At 32.8% G+C, this 20,484-nt stretch overlaps 1 protein-coding gene across 1 annotated transcript; it reads left to right on the forward strand.

Annotated features, from left to right (window-relative positions):
• Positions 1-3,566: 3,566 nt before the first annotated feature.
• Positions 3,567-16,700, forward strand: LOC142354334 (uncharacterized). Its single transcript, XM_075406606.1, has 3 exons — positions 3,567-3,722; positions 15,196-15,387; positions 16,177-16,700. Exons 1-3 carry the CDS (start codon positions 3,609-3,611, stop codon positions 16,396-16,398), a joined length of 528 nt encoding a protein of 175 aa, XP_075262721.1. The 5' UTR covers positions 3,567-3,608; the 3' UTR covers positions 16,399-16,700.
• Positions 16,701-20,484: the final 3,784 nt, after the last annotated feature.

Here is a 20,484-nt window from a genome sequence, read left to right on the forward strand (position 1 = left end):
TGCGTCCGGCAATTTTCTTAGAATTCAAAATGAAGGAAAGATTATGTTGTGATTGCCATGTTATCAATGAGTATTTTTTTATATAGGTATATTCATCATCAATTAAAAAAAACAAGATGCCGGTCTAACTTGAGCGCCACGATTTATCTTGGAGCCCTAGAAATGACCAAAAATGACTGGCTTGATCAAATTTCCCTCAGTTTGTCTCACAAACTATTCTTCTCCAAAAATATCTTAATCATGGAATCACTGGAAGATGAAAAAGGAACAATTCAACACCAGATAATTTGCGATAACTAATAATGATCTAACTCAGAACCTGTGAGCAAGATATATTGATTTTCATATCTTAGTTTATTTTTGTATTTGTGTTACTTCAAACGAACCCGGAATTTTTTGGTAAATTTAGATTGAAAATAAGTTCAGACGGATCATCCTGAGTTAATTGTGAGATACATTTGGAACAATAAATGAACAGAAAAAGCTGAACGCTATTATTTTCAGATATAAAGTTTTCCTTTAGAAATATGGGGCGTAAATGTTCGTTGCACACCCCACGTGCTATATCATCAAATTACAGTGTTCTTGGACTCAGTATATTTGTTTGCAAACGTTAAAAATCATCTGTGTGTTCGGTTTCTCAGATTCGGAATGTATAGTTTCAAACGGTTTTCCACGATCAACGATTTCTTACGTTTTAAAACAAGAAAGTATCAAAGACTTCTTGCGTTGGAGACCAAACAAAACGAATCTAAAAAACCGAACATACTGGCAATTTCCTGCGTTCTAAAAACGAACATATGACCATTTTTTTGAAAAACCAATCATAACAAATCTGACAAACGAAATATACGGAAGCTTTCTTACGTCCCAGGTCAAATATACGGAAATTACAAGTTTGAAGCCACATAAACAGAACATACCGACGTGGAAAACCAAGCAAACCAAACACTTCTTATGCCATTTTTATTGAGTCCTCTTGACAAAGGAAATGTTGCGCAGATGTCATAAACAGGTTGTCTACATGATATCATTTCCACTCATTAGAGCAGGATTCCCAAAATTAGGAAACAAAAGTCAAGGTTCGAACAGAGGGACAATAAAAATCAAATCATTAACAATATTGTTTCAGCCCACAAAAAAATGGAAAAATTCTAAAACAAAATATATGGATTGTTCCAATTTTAAAAAAGTTGTTAACGTTAATTCTATGGAAAAAATGAGACATAATTTGAGGATCGATTTGGTATTTTTTATTTAAAACATGCAGAAAACTCTGAACTTTTCCGTTTGTGCCACTTCCTCACCCCTCCAGTATGTTATGCAACCCCAGTTACAGAACAGGTTGCTCTCTGTATGGTTCTCTCTGTATGTTTGAACCATAAACTTTTGCCCATTTTCAGGAGGGTTTTGTGTCTGCCTTTCGGGCGAATCTCCATATAATTTGGGGAATTTGTTCAAATTGAGTAGAATGCAGACCTGTTCAAAGCCTTGCTGTGAATTTCGGTTCTTGGTAAAAGAGAAAAAGAGAGAAAAGAGTTGAAATCACGAAATCATGTTTAAAGTACACAATCCATATTAGCATCATGTACTGATCTGAGACTGATTATTGTATAAATTTCCTTGAATCTATTCTTTATCTAAGTCAAATCTATGATAGCATTGACCGTGTAATTGAATGTTTTGCAGATAAACAAGTTTTCCATCCAACAGATTAGACTAGGTTTTTGTTACGGTTTTTTCGATAGTGACATTTTTGCGGGTGACTGATTTCATTTCTTTAATGACGCCAGTCAACTTTTCATGCTTTGACGTTTCACATTTCTTCAGGTTGAAACTTTATCGCCTACCCATTCAAGGGAAAGATGGGCAGCAGCACTTGAAAGTTGTTTGGAGAGGTCATCGAAAAATGGCCAACTCAAGTAGCCCAGAAACTGGTCTTCATGAAAACTTGGGAATGATCAATTAGAACGCTCGCGAGTGTGGAGAGGAGGCAAACAAACATACAGTAAACCGTGTATACTTTCACCTCATGATGTTTTCCATCTCAACCAGGGTACACCTCTAACACACATCCAAGAAGTCAAATTCCACGAGGAGTCATATCTTTTGGGATCCAAAAAGTGTCATTAATTCTATTTGGCGGTTGGCTGCTTTCACTCTATTTGGATCTCACGGGTAGAGTCAGCAGGTATCCTTCAGAAGGTCAATTCTAGATACTGTTGAAGATTACGCCATGCCTTGAAATTAGCTAGCTGTCAAATTTCGCTGGTTGCATGGAGTTGAGTGGACGACTGATCAGAAAGTGATTAGGTGAGAAAGGTATCGCGTTGTGTGGACGATCAGCGACATTTGTGAGAGGTCATGGATTCAAATCGCCAAATATTTGTTCTTTATCTAGAACAAAACAAATTTCAAAATGTTATTTTGTCAAAAGGTTATTTTGTCAGCAAAATTTTCCTGTTACGGTTTTTTCGAAGGTTACATATTTTCAGGTAACTGATTTCAACTTTTTTTTTCAAAGACATGATTGAAGTTTTCGTGCCGTGACACCTCAACTTTATGGAAGTTACAACTCTATCCGCAACACCGAAAACTGCTGAAGTTCTTGCATCACCATCCTTCCCACATCCCCAAGTTTAGTAGGCATATAACTTTTTCGCCCAAGTTAAACGTCCTTTTATTACACAGCAGCAGTAGCATTCATAAAAAATTGATCCGACAAAATAAATCCGAAAATGAGTTCTTTTAACCTTTGTATTGTAACTGAAAGAACCTCTTCGCGAAGGTTTAGCGATGCTCATACAGCGTCATCTTTCCACGAAATGATCTCTCAATGCATTTTCCTTTTTTTTCTCTTTGTTATGTCTCATTTTCAAAGCCTAATTTTTTCCACAAGTGATTGTTTTTTTTTGGTTTTTGGCATTCTGTTATTGGACCTTGCTCTATCAATTTTCATTTGCGTGCAGCCCCTCCTGTTTTTTTTAAACCAAACTGATTTAGTTCAAGTTTTATTGTTTTCAATAACATTTTGATAAACGCGCACTTTCCGTTTTTCCATTATAAATGTCACCGCTATCATCGCCACTTTTTCTCCTTGTAATTTTTTCTTTGTTAATCTAAACTGGTTGTTTTTCCATTGGAATATCAAATTTTTCCTTAGATGGAATTATGAAAGTGCTTGATTGGCAACACGAGTTGAACTTAGCCTTTTATTCCATGGAACAGCTAAAAACTGATTAATAATTAACACAAATTGAATTATGTCTGAATTGCAATCTGAATTAATGAGCAGATGTACATTTCCATTGTAAACGGCGCAGCTCTTTAAAACACCTGTCGTTTCAAGAGTAACTTCAATTTCAATTGCTCCCTTTGTAGACAAAAAGTCTGTGAAAACAATTACATCTTTTCCTTTTTCCAATTTGAACTTCCTGATCAAATTTGTGTCAGCTCAGCACCAAAATAGCACTCTAACTATACTGATATGAACGCTGCTTTTTTGAACTGATTCTTGAATCTTTTTGTTTGCAGCTTATTGATTTTTTTGGGTTCTTTTTTATTCTCATTTATTGATTATTTTTGTTTCATATACATATCTTTTGTTTATGTGTTTGCATTCATTTTTGTTTTTAGCAAAGTACGATAAATCTGACATGAATTTCAACTCACAACTTGTAGTTTTGCAAAGTAGTCGCGAAGAAGCAAGTCGATATAAACAGGTAAGAAATGAACACATACTCTACGATTGTTTCATTCAATGTCGGTTCAATTTTTTGTTCACACGGACCCTCATAATTCATTATTTTCCGTGCTCTTGTTTTCAAAATATGCCGCAGGACCGCTTTTTGCGCTTTTCATGGTTTTATCTGTGCATCATTTTATGATCTTCATTGTTATTTCGGATAAGAGTAAATTAGATTTGAAGTTTCAAGAGCTGTTTCTGAAGGACGACAACAAAAATCAAGGCTAGTTCTGGACTATTCGTGGGATCGAAATGTATCATTCGCTGTTTTTTTTCTTTTTGAATTTTTTTGGCTTTTTTGTTTCTATTAAGTGAATTACCAAAACGCTGATACGCTGGAATGACTTCATTTTTTGCCCAGTTACCAACAAATCTTTTTATTTACGTTCAAATTAGGCCTAAGGAACTTCAGATATTGAGTGAGAAAATCAAAAATTTTATGCCTGCATAAACACTTTGTTTGCGTAAGTTTGTTGTTGTTTTTAAGAAAATGGGTTTTTTATTTGTATTCTTTTTGTTTTTTCTGATATATAAAAGGATTTATTTTCAAAACAAAAAATAGTAAGATTTTGAGCCGTGTTTTTGCTGTTGTTGCGTTTGCCGTATTTTAATCTTTTTTCTGCCAACTTGTAGCTTCTTACTGACAAAGAGTATTTTTGTACATTTGTTTTTTTTGTCTAATCAGAATTTTACGCTAATGACTGATCAAAAATCATAATCTTTTAAGGAAGGTGCTACGGAATTAAATAGAGTTTTATTGAATATGTACTGTTTTAACGGTCTCGACATCGTTTTCTCGCAAATTTTTCGAGATTTTTACTTTTGCCTATATCTTTCATTCTTTTTCAGTCGTATAAAACAGTCGGTAAAATCAAAAGGTCTCTGGCCTACTATGAAGGTAAAAATAAAACTAATTAAATATTTATGCCCATCGCTATGTGTTTCCATGACTTTGAATTTGTTTATTTTAAAAATCAGCAGTGGCTTTCGAACTTTTCTATTTTTTTGTTCTTACTTTCTTATTTCTGTTAACTTGCTGCCGAGGTTGATCAATGGTAGGTTGCGCCAGTTGCTGATGATGTTATAGTTGAGTTTTTTTATACATTGGGTTTTGGCCTTGATTCTACGAAATTTCATAAAAAATTTGTTGATTTAGAAACTTTTTCCCATATTTGAGTTTTATTTTTAATGTCTCTCAATATTAGAAAACTAAATTCAAGTCTTGATGGCGTTGAATGCCGGCCCATTTTTAAACAAATGTTCTTCGAGTTTTGTTAATTTAAGTGTAAGGTATTTTTTTGGCTTGGACCATGATTTTTAGCGTTTTTTTAAAAATTTTTCATTGTATTCAGTTTTGGTTGTTCATAGTGACATAAATTGGATAATGAGAGGCCACCATGATTTCCTCTGGAGTTAAAAATAAAACTAACATGGCGGCTCGGTAATTTGCGATGGCACCTAATGTTCCGACCCCGCCCATCCACAATTTTGGCATAATTGTCTACGAAATGGGGAACAGATAGAGAAACCCAAATATTATTTTTTGGGAAACCCAAAAAACCCGAACTATTTTTCAAAGAAATTGTGTATGAACGATAAGAAAGCCTCCAAAGCAAACAACTCAGTGGGTTAAAAGTGAAGCTTCAGATTTCTGTGATATGCCAATATTAAGAAAGCGAGTCAAGACGAACAGAAAAATGAAACAACAACAACAACAAACCTTAATTACATCAAAAACTTTATGTCCGTTTTAAAAACAAAATTTAATAACAAAGTCAGCATTTCGTCAGATAAAACTAAAACTAAACAAAATAACTTATAAATCACTAGAAAAGATATGGACCAGTCCATAAAAAGGTTCGGTAACAATTAGACAAAAAGAACAAAAATAGTAAAGTTAAAAAATTCGCTTATTTTTTAAACAATTAACTTAAAACTAATGAAAACCATTAAAAATCAAGTAAAACATCCCAAAATTTTATGATTACCATTGCCTCTATAGGAGGGCATAAGGACCCGTCCTTATTCATTTTTATTAAGAAGCTAAAAACAACAAAAAAGCAAACAAAAATTCAATTGAAAAATGCCAGAAAAACCGTCTAGCCATATTTTGGCCCTCAAAAAATATTCGATTTCACCTTCTTCAAACACCGATAATGAAGTATGTGGCCATTTTTTAGTGAGACTAGGTAACAGGTAGACAGAAAAGAGAAAAAAGCAAAAGTATGTAATAACTTCGATTTTTTTCGAAAGAAAATTATATTCAAAGTCATGAAATACAATAATTACAAATTTAAATTTTTAAATAGGGTCATTTATTCATCCAAGGGAAGCCTTTGAGACCTGCAATTATCCAGAATATGTCTTGCTTCTACAAAAAGAACGTAAAATAAGACAAAAATCAAATAAATTTACTTTTTTTGTGAAAACCGGTGTCCAAGTCAGTAAGGTCATAACGCATTCTTTAAAAAACAGATTTTTGGACATCAATCCCTTTTGACACCTTTCCTTGACACCCATAATGTCATATTTGATCTGTAATTAAAGAAAATTAGGTAAAAAAGAAAAACAAAAAGAACATACTTGCGAAGTTAAAAAGTTTTTTTTTTAGTTTTGGAAAACGATTGTTTTCAAAGTCAAGAAAGCCATCAGCTATCTATTATTATCAGATTGATTATTGGCTCATCTATGCATTCATGAAACGCCAGTGAAAACCTATCGCTATTCGGGAAGTTTCAGACGACCAAAACGACAAATTAAAAATGACAGTTAAAGACAAAATTAATAAATTCAATTAATTTCTTTAAGAAAGAAGTGTCGAGGCCATTAAAATAATAATCTATACCTTTCAGGATTTTATTATCTTCAGTTGTATTTTAGTTTGAACGCTAACAATGTGATATGAGAACGGTCAATAATGTGATAATGTGACTAGAAAACGTGAAATACTCGCAAATATATAAAAACAAAAAAAATCTGAGATCTAGTAGTATCAAAACCAGAAAAGAATAACTTCAGACTTAAAACCACAATCGACAATAAATTTTAATTCAAGAGAATGAATATCCATTCTTTATTTGTTGACACTAAGCTACAATGTGACCGAATTAAGAAAAAATAGAGGAAAAGTTCATTAAGCCATAATTTCTTTAAAAAGCAATTATTCTAAAAGTCGAAACGATCATAAACTTCCAAGTAAAAAACTAAATGCATTAGCTTGTAGCTAATTAGGAAGCCAATTGGACTATCACTCCTGAGCTTTGATTTGATATGTTCTGTTCTTTATTATTAAAAAAAGTTCTTTTTTAAAAAAAAGACCGACTGATTACAATCCGAACTCTTTTTGGATTGATACAGTCCAAATTGGCCCAAAAGTAGCCCTGCTAATGCTTATTAAAAAAAACTAACATGGTGGCTCGGTAATTTGCGATGGCACATAAATTTCCGCCCCCGCCCATCCCCAATTTTGGCATAATTGTCTACCAAATGAGGAACAGATAGACAAACCCAAAAATTAATTTTTGGGGAAACCCAAAAAACTCAAAAAACCTCAAGTATTTTTCAAAAAAATTGTAAATGAACGATAAGATAGCCTCCAAAGCAAACAACTCAGTGGAATGAAAATTAAAGCTTTAGATTGCTGTGATATGCCAATATTAAGAAAACGAGTCCAGACGAACAGCAAAATCAAACAACAACAACAACAACAAACATTAGTTACATCAAAAACTTTATGTCCGTTTTAAAAAACAAAATTTGATAACAAAGCATCATACCGTCAGAAAACCTAAAACTAAACAAAATAACTTATAAATCATTAGAAAAGATATGGACCAGTCCATAAAAAGGTTCGGTAACAATTAGACAAAAAGAACAAAAACAGTAAAGTTGAAAAATTCGCTTATATTTTTAAACAATTAACTTAAAAGTCTTGAAAACCATTAGAAATCAAGTAAATTATTCCAAAGGTTTACGATTACCAATGCTTCTATGAGAGGGCATTAGGACCTGGCCTTATTCATTTTTATTAAGAGGCTAAAAACAACAAAAAAAACAACAAACAAAAATTCAATTGAAACTTGCCAGAAAAACCGTCTAGCCATATTTTGGCCCTCAAAAAATATTCGACTTCACCTTTTTAAAACACCGATAATAAAGTATGTGGCCATTCTTTAGTGAGACTAGGTAACAAGTAGACAAAAAAGAGAAAAGAGCAAAAGTAAGAAGAAAATTATATTCGAAAGAAAATTATATTCAATGTCATGAAAGACATTAATTACAAAATTAAATATTTAAATGGGGTCATTTATTCATCCATGGGAAGCATTTGAGACCTGCAATTATCCAGAATATGTCTTGCTTCTACAAAAAGAACGTAAAGTAAGACAAAAATCAAATAAATTTACTGTTTTTGTGAAAACCGGTGTCGAAGTCAGTAAGGTCATAACACAATCTTTAAAAAAAACAGTTTTTGGGACATCAATTCTTTTTGACACCTATCCTTGACACCCATAATGTCATATTTGATCTGTAATTAAAGAAGATTAGGTAAAAAAGAAAAACAAAAAGAACATACTTGCGAAGTTAAAACGTTTTTTTTTAGTTTTGGAAAACGATTGTTTTCAAAGTCAAGAAAGCCATCAGCTATCTATTATTATCAGATTGATTATTGGCTCATCTATGCATTCATGAAAAACCAGTGAAAACCTATCGCTATTCGGGAAGTTTCAGACGACCAAAACGACAAATTAAAAATGACAGTTAAAGACAAAATTAGAAAATTCAATTAATTTTTTTTTAAGAAAGAGGTGTCGAGGCCATTAAAACAATAATCTATACCTTTCAGGATTTTAAAATCTTCAGTTGTATTTTAGTTTGAATGCTAACAATGTGATATGAGAACGGTCAATAATGTGATAATGTGACTAGAAAACGTGAAATACTCGCAAATATATTTAAACAAAAAATTCTGAAATCTAGTAGTATCAAAGCCAGAAAACAATAACTTCAGACTTAAAACCACAATCGAATATAAATTTCAATTCAGTAGAATGAAGATGCATTCTTTATTTGCTGACACTAAGCTACAGGTTGACTAAATTAAGAAAATATAGAGGAAAATTCATTTAGCCATAATTTCTTTAAAAATCAATTATTCTTAAAAGTCGAAACGATCATGAACTTCCAAGTAAAAACTAAATGCACTAGCTTGTAGCTAATTAGGAAGCCAATTGGATCTATCACTCCTGAGAATTGATTTGATATTTTCTGTTCTTCATTATTAAAAAAAGTTCTTTTTTTAAAAAAAAGACCGACTGATTACAATCCGAATTCCTTTTGGATTGTAACAGTCCAAATTGGCCCAAAAATAGCTCTGCTAATGCCTATTGTCCCCCAGGAACAGTTGATTTTCGAATGTTGTAGATATAGATAATTTGTTTGTTGAAAAATCAAAAATAAATTCTGCACTTTTGATAATCAACGAGTAAAGTTAGCAAAAAACGGCAAGTTTTAATTACAGAGCACTCTCAGCGGAAGCTGAAGTAGAAATAGTCCCCTTTTGAGTCTAAAAAGATTGTATTAGTGTTGTTTGGAGGTATACTGTCGGCAAATTTAATCAAAGTGGACTAAAGTAGCTTATTTCGTGCTGTTTTTGATGAAAAAGGCTGAATTTTGAAATATTTATCCAGAGTTTTTGACCAAAAAAATTAAATCAGAGTAATCAACAAAGCTTTTTTGTCTTAAAAAATGAAATGAAAGACATTATTCTTAAATTTGTTAACAATTTTCGGCAAACATGACCAAAAATCTGGCAAAAATTTTGGAAAATGTGAATAAAAACATCGTGAATTCACTCTACTTTTCTCAGAAGTTTAAACCTCGATAACTCCCCGTAGAATACGAAAATTAAAATTTTTTTTAATTACACATTCTACGCTGGACGAGCTTTCTAATGATACCAGTCTCAACTCTCTACGATGAATATAACGATCGGCGAAAATTGAATGAACAAAAAAAAACCCATTTGAGTATATAGTTCCCCCCCCCCTCAAGAGGGGTCGGAACAATTATAGATTTCAGTACAACTAATGGTTTCAATGACTTCAAAAATTTTATTTTTGAGAGAATACAATCATTGTCGATTGCTTTTTTGTTTGTTTTGTCTCGTAGTCTTGTTAATGAAATATTTCATTGATCCCCTCAAATGGCAGTGTTTAGTTAGTTTAGTGGTTTGAGTTTACAGCAACTCTTTTATTCATACTCCAAATAATTTTTGAGATAAATAAAATTTTTGAAAGTTTTCTATTTCTTCCTCTTTTGGAATACATTTAAATAAAAAAAATGTAGATGAGCGGGGTTGGCAAATCATGTGCAAACGCACTAGTTTGTGGGCTCTTAATTTGATTTTCTTTTAGGGCCAAATCATTTTGTGGGCTCTGGGCTGCTGGTTGTAGCATAAATCATTTCACCTCATAGGCTGAACAAACGCCTTATATGCTCAAGTGACTGTTGCACGACTAATTAAATTTATGAGTAAATGTTGCACTTAATATTTTTCTAATTTTTTGAAGTTATAGAAACAAACGCTGTGTTTGTAGCTTTTATGTGTTTTTATAAAATTGTAATATAAATATTTTATTATAGAAAAACTCTTGATTCTTTGAGAAATTGTTGTCGAAATGGTAAATTTTGAAAGAAATTTCTAAAAAAGCATTTTGAAAAAGTTTTCAGGCTCTTTTGATTTTACGTTCATAATACACTTCCTCAAAATACACTTCATTAACATTTATTTTATATTCCACCAATTAATCACAGATGAAACAAGGCGGCTCGGTAATGTGCGATCGCACATAAAGTTCCGACCCCGCTCATCCACAAATTTGGCATAATTGTCTATCAAATGAGGAACAGATGGAAAAACACAAAAAATTCGAGTATTTTTCAAAAAAAAAACTGGTGTATGAATGAAAAGATAGCCTCCAAAGCAAAAAACTCAGTGGAGTAAAAAATGATGCATTAGATTGATGAGATATGCCGATATTAAGAAAGCGAGCGAAGATGAACGGCAAAATCAAACAACAACAACAAACATTAAATACATCAAAAAACTTATGACCGTTTTAAAAAACAAAACTTAATTACAACGTCAAAATAGCGTCAGATAAAACTGAAAAAAAAACAAATTAACTTGTAATTCAACAGACAAAAATGGTTATTCACCATTTCATAATAAAGCTTGGTAACAATTAGACAAAAAAGAACAGAACCTTTAAAGTTAGAAAATTCGCTGAATTTTTTTTAAAAGGAACAATTAATTTCAAAGTAATGAAAACCATTAGGAATCAACAAAATTATCCCATAGGTTTATAATTACCAAATATTCTATAGAAGGAAATTAAGAACTCTTGGTATTCAATTTTTTATGCAGTTACAAAAAGAACAACAAATAGACAACATACTAAAAATCAATTATAACTTGTCAGAAAAGGCTTTGGAAGCCGTAAAGCCATACTTTGGCCCCTAAAACATGTTTGATTATAAACCTTCGTTGAACACCGATAATCTATTATGCGGCCGCTTATTAATGAAAATGAGCAACAATTAGACAAAAAAGAAAAAAATGCAAAATTATGCAATTCTTGTTTTTTTTTGAAAAAAAATTATTTCAAAAGACATAAAAGCCATTAATTTCAAAATGAAAAATTTGAGTAGGTTCGTCCATTCTTCCAAAGGAAGCCCTGGAGACCTGCAATTATCCAGAATATGTCTTACATCTACAAAAAGAAGGTCAAATATGACAAAATCAAAAATTCATTTATTTTTTTTTGTGAAAAACCATTGTGGAAGCCAGTAAAGTCATAATGAATTCTCTTAAAACATTAGATTTTGTGACACAAATTCCTCTTTGACAGCTTCCCTTGAAGTGTATTATGTGACCTCTCACTAATGAAACTAGGTAACAATTAGACCAAAAAGAAAAAAGCAAGATTATGTAATTCTTGTTTTTAGCGAAAATTTATTTCCAAAGCTATGAAAGCCATTAATTACAAAATGAAAAAATTGAATTGGTTCGTTTATTCTTCCAAAGGAAGCCCTCAAGACCTGCAAATATCCAAAACAAGTCTTACGTCACAAAAAAACGTCAAATATGACAAAAATCAAAAACTAATTTACTTTTTTTTGTGAAAAACCCGTGCCTCGAAGCCCGTAAAGTCATGACGAATTCTTTAAGAACATTAGATTTTGTGACACCAATCTCTTTTGACACCGTCCCTTGACAAAATAATGTCATCTTCAACCTTTAATTAACGAGACCAGGTAACAAACAGACAGAAAAAGGAACAAAATTGCGAAGTTGAAATGTTTTTTTTTTTTCATTTTGGAAAACAATTGTTTTCATAGTAATGAGAACCATTATCTATCTTTTAATATCAGAATATCGGCTCATCTACTCTTCCAAAAAAAAACAAATCAAACAGGGTCATTGTGCAGGAAATTAAATACGACTAAAAAGACAAACTAAAAGCGACAGTTAAAGACAAAATTAAATTCTTCGAGGAAGTACTGTCGAAGCGGTAAAGAACCACAATCTATATCTTTAAGCATTTAAATATAATCAATTGTGCGTTATAGTGAACGCAAAAAATATGATATATGAACCGACAAAAACGTGATAATTTGACAAAACTAGAAGACATGAAAAATGGGCAAATACCTAAAAATTAAAAAAAATGTTGTGAAATCTAGTAGTATCAAAGCCAGAACACCATAACTTAAGGCGTAAAACCGCAATAAAACCTAAGGAGCACTCTTTGATTGCTGACAATAGGCTACAAGGTTAAAAGTCAAACTATTATTTTAAAAGTCAAAACGAACATAAGCTTTCCAGCAATCAACTAGATAAAATAATTTTAAACTAATTAGGGAGCCAATAGGACCTATCACCAGTGAGCTTTGATTTGAAATGTTCTGTTTTTTAAATTAATATAAAAAAGATCGGATTTTTTTTTTATAGAAACTCGACTGACGACAATCCGAAATATTTTTGGATTGTAACGGTCCAAGATTGGTACAGAACTAGTCTTGCTAATGCTAATTGTCCATTAGAAATATTTATTTTTGGAAAATCATTGATATAGATATTTTGTACGTTAGAAATTTAAAAATAAAGGCTGCGTTTTTGATAATCAACGAATAAAGTTAGCAAAAAACGGCAAATTTTTATATACAGAGCCCTCTCAACGGAAGTTGAAGTGGAATTAGCCCCCTTTTCAGTCTAAAAAGATTGTGTTAGTGGTGTTTGGGTGTTCAATTGCTGCAAATTTAATCAGAGCGGACTAAAGAAACTTATTTCGTGCTGTTTTTGATGAAAAAGTCTGAATTTTGTGAAATATTTAGCCGGAATTTGTGACAAAAAAAAATTCAATGAAAACAGCCGACAATATTTTTTGTCTTTAAACCTAAAATCAACAACATTTTCTTGAAAAATTTTATTAATTTTTATCAAAATTGGGGAAAATATTCCGAAAAAAGGTGAATGAAATCAACGGAATTCACTCTGTTTTCTCGAAAGTTTAAACCTCGATATCTCCCTGTCAAAAACGAAAATATAAAAATCTTTTTAATTCCATATTCTACGTTGGACAAGCTTTCTAATGATACCAGTCTCAACTCTCTACGATGAATATATCGATCGGCCAAAGTCTGAACAAAAAAACCCATTTGAGTATATAGTTCCTCCCCCCTCAAGAGGGGTCGGAACAATAAACTCTTATGCAATCTGTTTATGACATGTTCTAAGTGAGCGATGATAATTAATATATCGTTGGGAATAAATTTGAAATCCTGTTATTCAAATCAGTGAAAGACTAGTCCTATTAAAATTTATAGCATAGATGGCCCTTGTGGTACCTTTTTTGAATTTTTTTTTGCATATTGAATTGAATCGTTTTCAAATCCATGAAGTATAATCTGAGCATACGTGACATGGTCTGCTTTTTGTGGATTTTAGTATAATTTTTTGAATTCACAACTTGGCCACAATTGTTCAAAATTTTATTCAAGTCACGAAATAATATCTTCAGGTTTCTGCAAAAGTGACAACCGTAGGGGAAAACGTTTGAATTCATTTTTTTATAAAACGCTCAAAAAAGTTTGGAAACGTCATGATGATAACCTCCCAGAGAACTTTAAGCATTTCAAACACATCACGTGACCTTTCGTTATTTTTTCTCTATATTCCCTCAATAAACTCCATCCCGGGTCGAGAAAAAAATGCAAAAATATGTAAGATAAGCGGTGAAAAGTTAGTTTTTTCACCGCAAATTTCGTACATAATTTGGCGGTGAAATGCGGTGAATGCGGTGAAATTATGTAAGTTCACGGCTAGACTAAGCGGTGATCTTACAAAATTTCACCACAATTCACCGCTAAAATATGTAATTTCACCGCCCTTACAAGGGTCCGAACCTCTCACCTCCTGCATGTCATCCACTTCTTCTTCCATTGCGCCATCTCTCACTAAATTCTATTATTTTTTGTTTGAATATAAATCGAATTCACTCTACTTTCTGCAAAACATGCGCGGTGAATTTTTGTAAGATTTGCAATTTTTAGCGGTGAAATTACATATTTTAGCGGTGAAATGTGGTGAATTTTTGTAAGTTCGCCGCTTACTCTAGTGGTGAAATTACATAAAGTCACCGCTTAGAAAAAGTGTCAAAAAGATGTAAGATTAAGGGGTAGTTTTAGTGGGAAGGCAAATCTAACAATTCCTCCCACACTCACCATTAATTTCACCGCATTCTTTGCTGATCTCAAACATCTTTAACAATTTTTTCTAAGCGGTGAATTTATGTAAGTTCACCACTAAGTTGAGCGGTGAATTTATGTAATTTCACCGCATTCACCGCTTATCTTACATAATTTGGACACTTTTTTTCGAAGCGGTGAATTTATGTAATTTCACCGCTAAATTCAACGGTTAAATTATGTAATTTCAGCGCTACCAGCCGATAAAGTTTTTTTCACCGCATTCACCGCCTGATTTATGTAATTTCACCGCATTCACCGCTTATCTTACAAAAATATCCGCATTAACCGCTTATCTTACATAATTTTGCGTTGAATGGCGCTGACACCTCGACCCGGGATGGTACTATCGCAGATAGTTCAATTCCCTCTGTCACACTTATTTGGTGCTTCAAATTCTGTTTTCTTTTTTCATATCTTTTGAAAAATCTTTTATTGAGATCCTGTGAACAGACTGGACGAGGTTTTATTTTCTTAGGTCCTTATTAAATCTGCTTTCAGACTGAATGGTGATAAATTGATTCTGTCTTTTTTAAAAAAAAATTGTTAAAAAAAATCTTTCTAGCCAAAAAATCAAAAAATCATTCAACACAGTCCCAGACAAAATAGTCCCCCTTAAAACCATTCATTGCACACAGGTTCTGTCACATGAATTGAAACCGAGTCTTGAGAAGAAGAACTCAACCGAGTTCAGGACCAGAAGACATGCAGTGAACCAGAGAGACTTGGGGAGGAGGGTGTCCCATTTGGAGACATCTCACTCTCTCAACATCAAGAGCATCAACAGAGAGATAGAGGCTCTCAACTATCAGTATGGGTGTATGCGAAAGGTACGATGTCCAATGTACTCTGTGCCCCCCCCCCCCAACCTTAATTTTATGTTTTGAGCGTTTTATAAACTTAGCCACTAACAAGAGCATCCTTCAGAAGAAACCAAATAAAAAATAATTAGTGTGTGCTAACAAGAACAAAAGATGCCACCCAAACTTTCTGCATTTATCAAAAAAAAAACTTGAATATTTCGTTGAGTGGGCCTTCTTGTAGATCTTTCATTGAAAGTTTGCATCTTTTCCGTTTGTGCCCCCCCCCCCCCCCCCCCCCAGCTTAGTGGGCGCATGTTATTTGCACCCCCCCCCCCAACACGCACGTGCCATATATTTACATTATGATTTATTATGTAATGGCACGTGTTCTGCAACGGGGGGATCCCGGGTGGCTTAAAATTACATGACCAAGCCCAGCTGTGCAACAGCCAATGTCTTAGATCAAATCGTTAAAGTAGTTAAATTTCTAGTTATTAAATCACTACGGCACCGAATTAGGGCCCTACTATCAATTACGGCCCCATCATTTTTGGTTGTAATAAAAAGGGTGTGAAATCAAGTGCATCCATCTTTATTCCACCAATAATTTTTTATTATCACACTGTTAAATTCCACTTTTTACACCTTTATTAAGGGCAGCACTAAACGGGCTAAATTACTTTTGTACAATCTTTACACTCTTTTCCCCCTTATTTTTCGGTAAAATCCTCTTCCCGGGAAAGTGGCAGACCAGTAGAAACATGGTTATCATGAGTAACCGGTATAAAAGTGAAATATAGTATTATCTGCGTTTAGGAAAAACAATCCCTACGAAAGGATAACCTCTCCCAAAGTGGCTTTTTCCGGTCTTTGAGCTTCCGAAAGAACAACAACCACAGTCGCAGTGCTCAATCAAAACCATCAGACGCTAAAGATGACGTCAGCAAGTGCAACAGCCGAGTTCAGAGTGCATCTTCCAACGTACAGTTCGATGATGAGCAAAACATAACTGAAGTCAAAGAAAGTGCTGAAGTCTGAGATCATGAATTTTTTTAATGTATTACTCTGCAGAAGTTTATTAATATAGGGTCTAATACAAGAAGTTTGCTTTGCCCAGGTCGAGGAAAAATCGGAAAAATATGTAAGATAAGCGGTGAAAAGTTTTTTTTCACCACAAATTTTGTACATAATTTTGCGGTGAAATGCGGTGAATGCGGTGAAATTATGTAAGTTGTGAAATATAATATTATTATATATTATGAAATATATTATCATAAATTGATTTAGAAATTAGTATATATATCGAGAGCAGTTTAGAATTAACTTTTGGTTAGTTTTTAGTGGATAACAAAACAATTAAATTCACCACTGCTCAAATGACGCCAGAAAAAACCTTGTCTGAATAATAACTCCAGGAGAAGCATGAAAAAGCTAAGAAAATTTTGCAAAGCTCAGAGTCGAGATCAGATGGTTATATTAAAAGATTTTGCAATACGATGGTTATCTTGCAAGATTCTTGCAAGTTTGGGCGCTGTTCTTTCTAATTGATTGAATTAGAGAAAATATATATTTTTTTTTAATTTTGCGCGGAAACTTACCGATGTAGTTTCCAAAGATGTGTATTAATTATTTATAGTTCAATAAATTCTCTCGTGATAAGCAAAGTTTTGATTTGTTTTCAAATAGTCATCGTCAAAATTTACATCCGGCATAATTATTTCTTGAAAAGAGAAAGTTCACAACACATAATCATACAGACTTAATGAGAAAACTGTATAATTCATTTTAAGAGCTCTCAATATAATCGCACTAAAAAAGACAAAATTCAAAAACTTCTAAGCAATGAATTGAAATTTAAATTCAGTTTATCACCAAATTCTTTTTGATCATTGCTATATAGCATGCTTATAAATTTTATGAAACAGAATATAATCTGATGATTCTCAGATTTCTTCTTTTTTAAAAAAGTAAATATAACCAATGTTTTCAGCAATGAAGATCGTAATTTCGATTGTTTGGTACACGATAAAATATAACGGAGAAATACATTTTCATAATTTGAAACGTTTAAAAGCCAACAACCATAAAATGTACACTTTTGATGCATCTGGGCAGTGATTTAGTTAAGAACTCAACGAAAGAATCATTAAATACAATTGTAGTTTGTCAAAATTTTTGAGCTTTTATCTCATATACCGATAATAAACCAAGTTGTAGGCTCTGTAGGCGGGAGCTTTTTGATAGAGAAGGAGAGCATTGATTTGACATAAGAAATCAAACACTGGAAAAATATTTGTAAGAGGTATTTCGTTTTTTATCACCTGTAAGTGTTATAGCATTTTTTTCATCGCGCAAAGTCATACCATGAATAATTTGGCATTTTGTAAAAAAAAATGTTTTGCTTTCATATGAATCAATCGTGACATTAAGAGCTGAAAATTTCATATATATATATATATACATATATATATATATATATATATATATATATATATATATATATTTATATATAAAAATCAAACAATGAAGGCAATGATCAGGTGTGCTTAAGGAATTAAAATTTTGCTCTATCAATAAATTTTGAAGCTTGTATTTTTTTGTTATCTTTAGTTGAAAACTATCACGCATAAATCCAGTTTTATTTTTTCAACGGCAACGTCAATCAATTTGTATATTTTTAGTTTCTTAGAGCTCATTTAGATCCAATATTAGTTGCAAACACTAACAATTTCTCATTATTCAAAAAAGCAAACTGTATTTGATATTTTTCTCAAGTTTTTGGAGAATATCAAATCAAATCCTTGTTAATACATTTTCCAAAAATCATTATTTTTATTTTCAGATATCTCGTAATCTTTCATGTGCTCGAGTTAAGTTCTCTTTGGGTTACTTCACGCCCAATATTCCTTAAAAAAATTTAATTTCTCAAGGCAAACAATTCGCCCCACTGGTCTAAATAAAATGTAGGGGCGCGATGAACTAAAAGTTGCTCAGTTTTGTTCAACTATGTTATTATAGCTAATCTCAAACGTCAAGATTTATTATTCAAAAGCAATCAAAAATTAAACAGTAAAAAACTTTTGTTGAATTTTCATATATAACAATTTTGGTGTTAATACAGAAAAAAAGACTGTGGATCAAATGGCTCTAAAAAATGCCGCCAATGTTGCAGCAGATAACAAAAGAAGACGTTGAAAAAATTAGTTTGAAGTTTGCGGACGCACGAAATTCGATTTCGATAAACAACAATCCGACGATTAAATATTCCATATGGAATATGTTATGTCTCCGTTCGAGTTGTTGTAGAAGCAAAAGAGTCAATTACAGTTTAGGGAATGACAATGCAAAACTAATGGCAAAAATTTAACTGGGCGACGTCAAACGCTTCAAGTACTCAAGTGAAACAATTTTTAACTTCTGACTCAAACATTTTTGGTCATATTGAAATGTATTATATTAAATTGTAGTAAAATAGTACTGAAATTTTTGTAATGATTGTAATGTCTCCTTCGCATTATTCCTAGTGCAAAATAACTCACGGCTAAAAGAACAATCACAACAAGAGTCCTCTAAATAATTTAGATCGGACTGCGAGTTCTGTTCCTGCTAGCAATAAAAATAGACGAAGTATTTAGTTAACTCATGCATCAACTACTAGATAACGTTTATAGGCGTTCGGTTTTGCGGTAATCGGAGAAAACTTTCAAAGGTTCTGACGAATTGGTTACAACACTGAGAGGTACATTTTGCGTTCTTGTTCTGTGTTATCATTCCGTTTTAGATTGGAGTTAACAAGAAAGCCCAGATCTTTTTGTAACCTCACATTACTTAGTTCTTTCTGAAAACATTTGGGCTCGAAATGACATTTTGAGTCCAAGTAAAATGCATTTGTTCGGATTTAGCATCATAAAGTTTTATTGCACCATTTACGCCAAGTTTTTTTATTGAACCAATTACTCCAAGTTTCTTTTGGCAATATGCTAAACGCAACATTTTTTCTGCACATAATTTCCAAGTTTTATAACGGCCAAACTCTTCTTTCGAAAGCCGAACTGTGATTGAACTAGTTGTTCTTTCCCGCTGTCATTTTTGTTATCAAAAATTTTTTGAAAAATTTTTATATCCAAAAGAGCAAATTGAGAGGGTGGTGTCGACCTATTTCATTCTTATCTCCAGCCGTGAAGATTGGTAAAATTTCACCCGTTTTTTAGTCGTTGGGGAATACGCTTTTATGTAGGCAAATTTGACAGAGAAAGGGTAAAGATGTCGAAAGAAATTCTGGAATTTTTTTCTAGGAGGTTGTGATACGTATGGATACCTAAATATATATCGAAACCTTTATGTGTATTTAATTAGTTATCCTCTATATCTATAATTATATCATGTGTTTTTATAACTAAAAGTTATGACTTCTATTTTTTCACCTATATTAATATTCCCGTTAGTCAACTAAATAATTTCATATTTTGTTCATGCTAGTTTATTATAAGTAATCATAATCTCACTTTGTCAGTCTGAATTCAAGTTACTCTGCAAACGCTCTTCATATTCCTGAGTTAAACTTAGCAGTGGATTCGCACCGCGTTTCCAATAATCAGAATTCGTAAAACACAATTATTTGTGTATTCGCTCAGCAATTCCTAACACATTCTTGAGACAAAGTATTCGCAACGCAAATCCTAAACTATTCATTAAGATAAAGTATAACATGGCGCAGTCAGCGACAAAGGACAGCGGCAAATCTGCACTTGGAATTCAACCCTTTTGGGAAAAGGCGGCACTAGAACCCCCAATTCGCTGGGAGTATTGGAGAATACAATTGAAACTCGCAATCCTCGCCCGAGAAGGAATTGAAGTGGACCTCTTCTTGGTGGACCCTCCAGAACATGTTCTCTTGCCTCCTGAACCAGCATATGAGGACGCAGTTGACAACCCGACGGCACAATCAGAGCGAGACCGACGTACCCGCAATGAGCAGGCAAAAACAGCGTGGAAAAATCAGTGTCAACGTGTTATAGCAGTCGGCATACTTTGCGGTGACAAACCGTGGAAGTTATGTGATCGGAAAGCATCTTCTTTGATGTACTTGAGCTTAGGTAAGGAAGGGCGGCGCGTATTCAACTC

Source organism: Convolutriloba macropyga, chromosome 15, assembly GCF_964194025.1.
Source record: "Convolutriloba macropyga chromosome 15, txConMacr16.3, whole genome shotgun sequence".
In the NCBI taxonomy this organism is placed as follows: Eukaryota; Metazoa; Xenacoelomorpha; order Acoela; family Convolutidae; genus Convolutriloba; species Convolutriloba macropyga.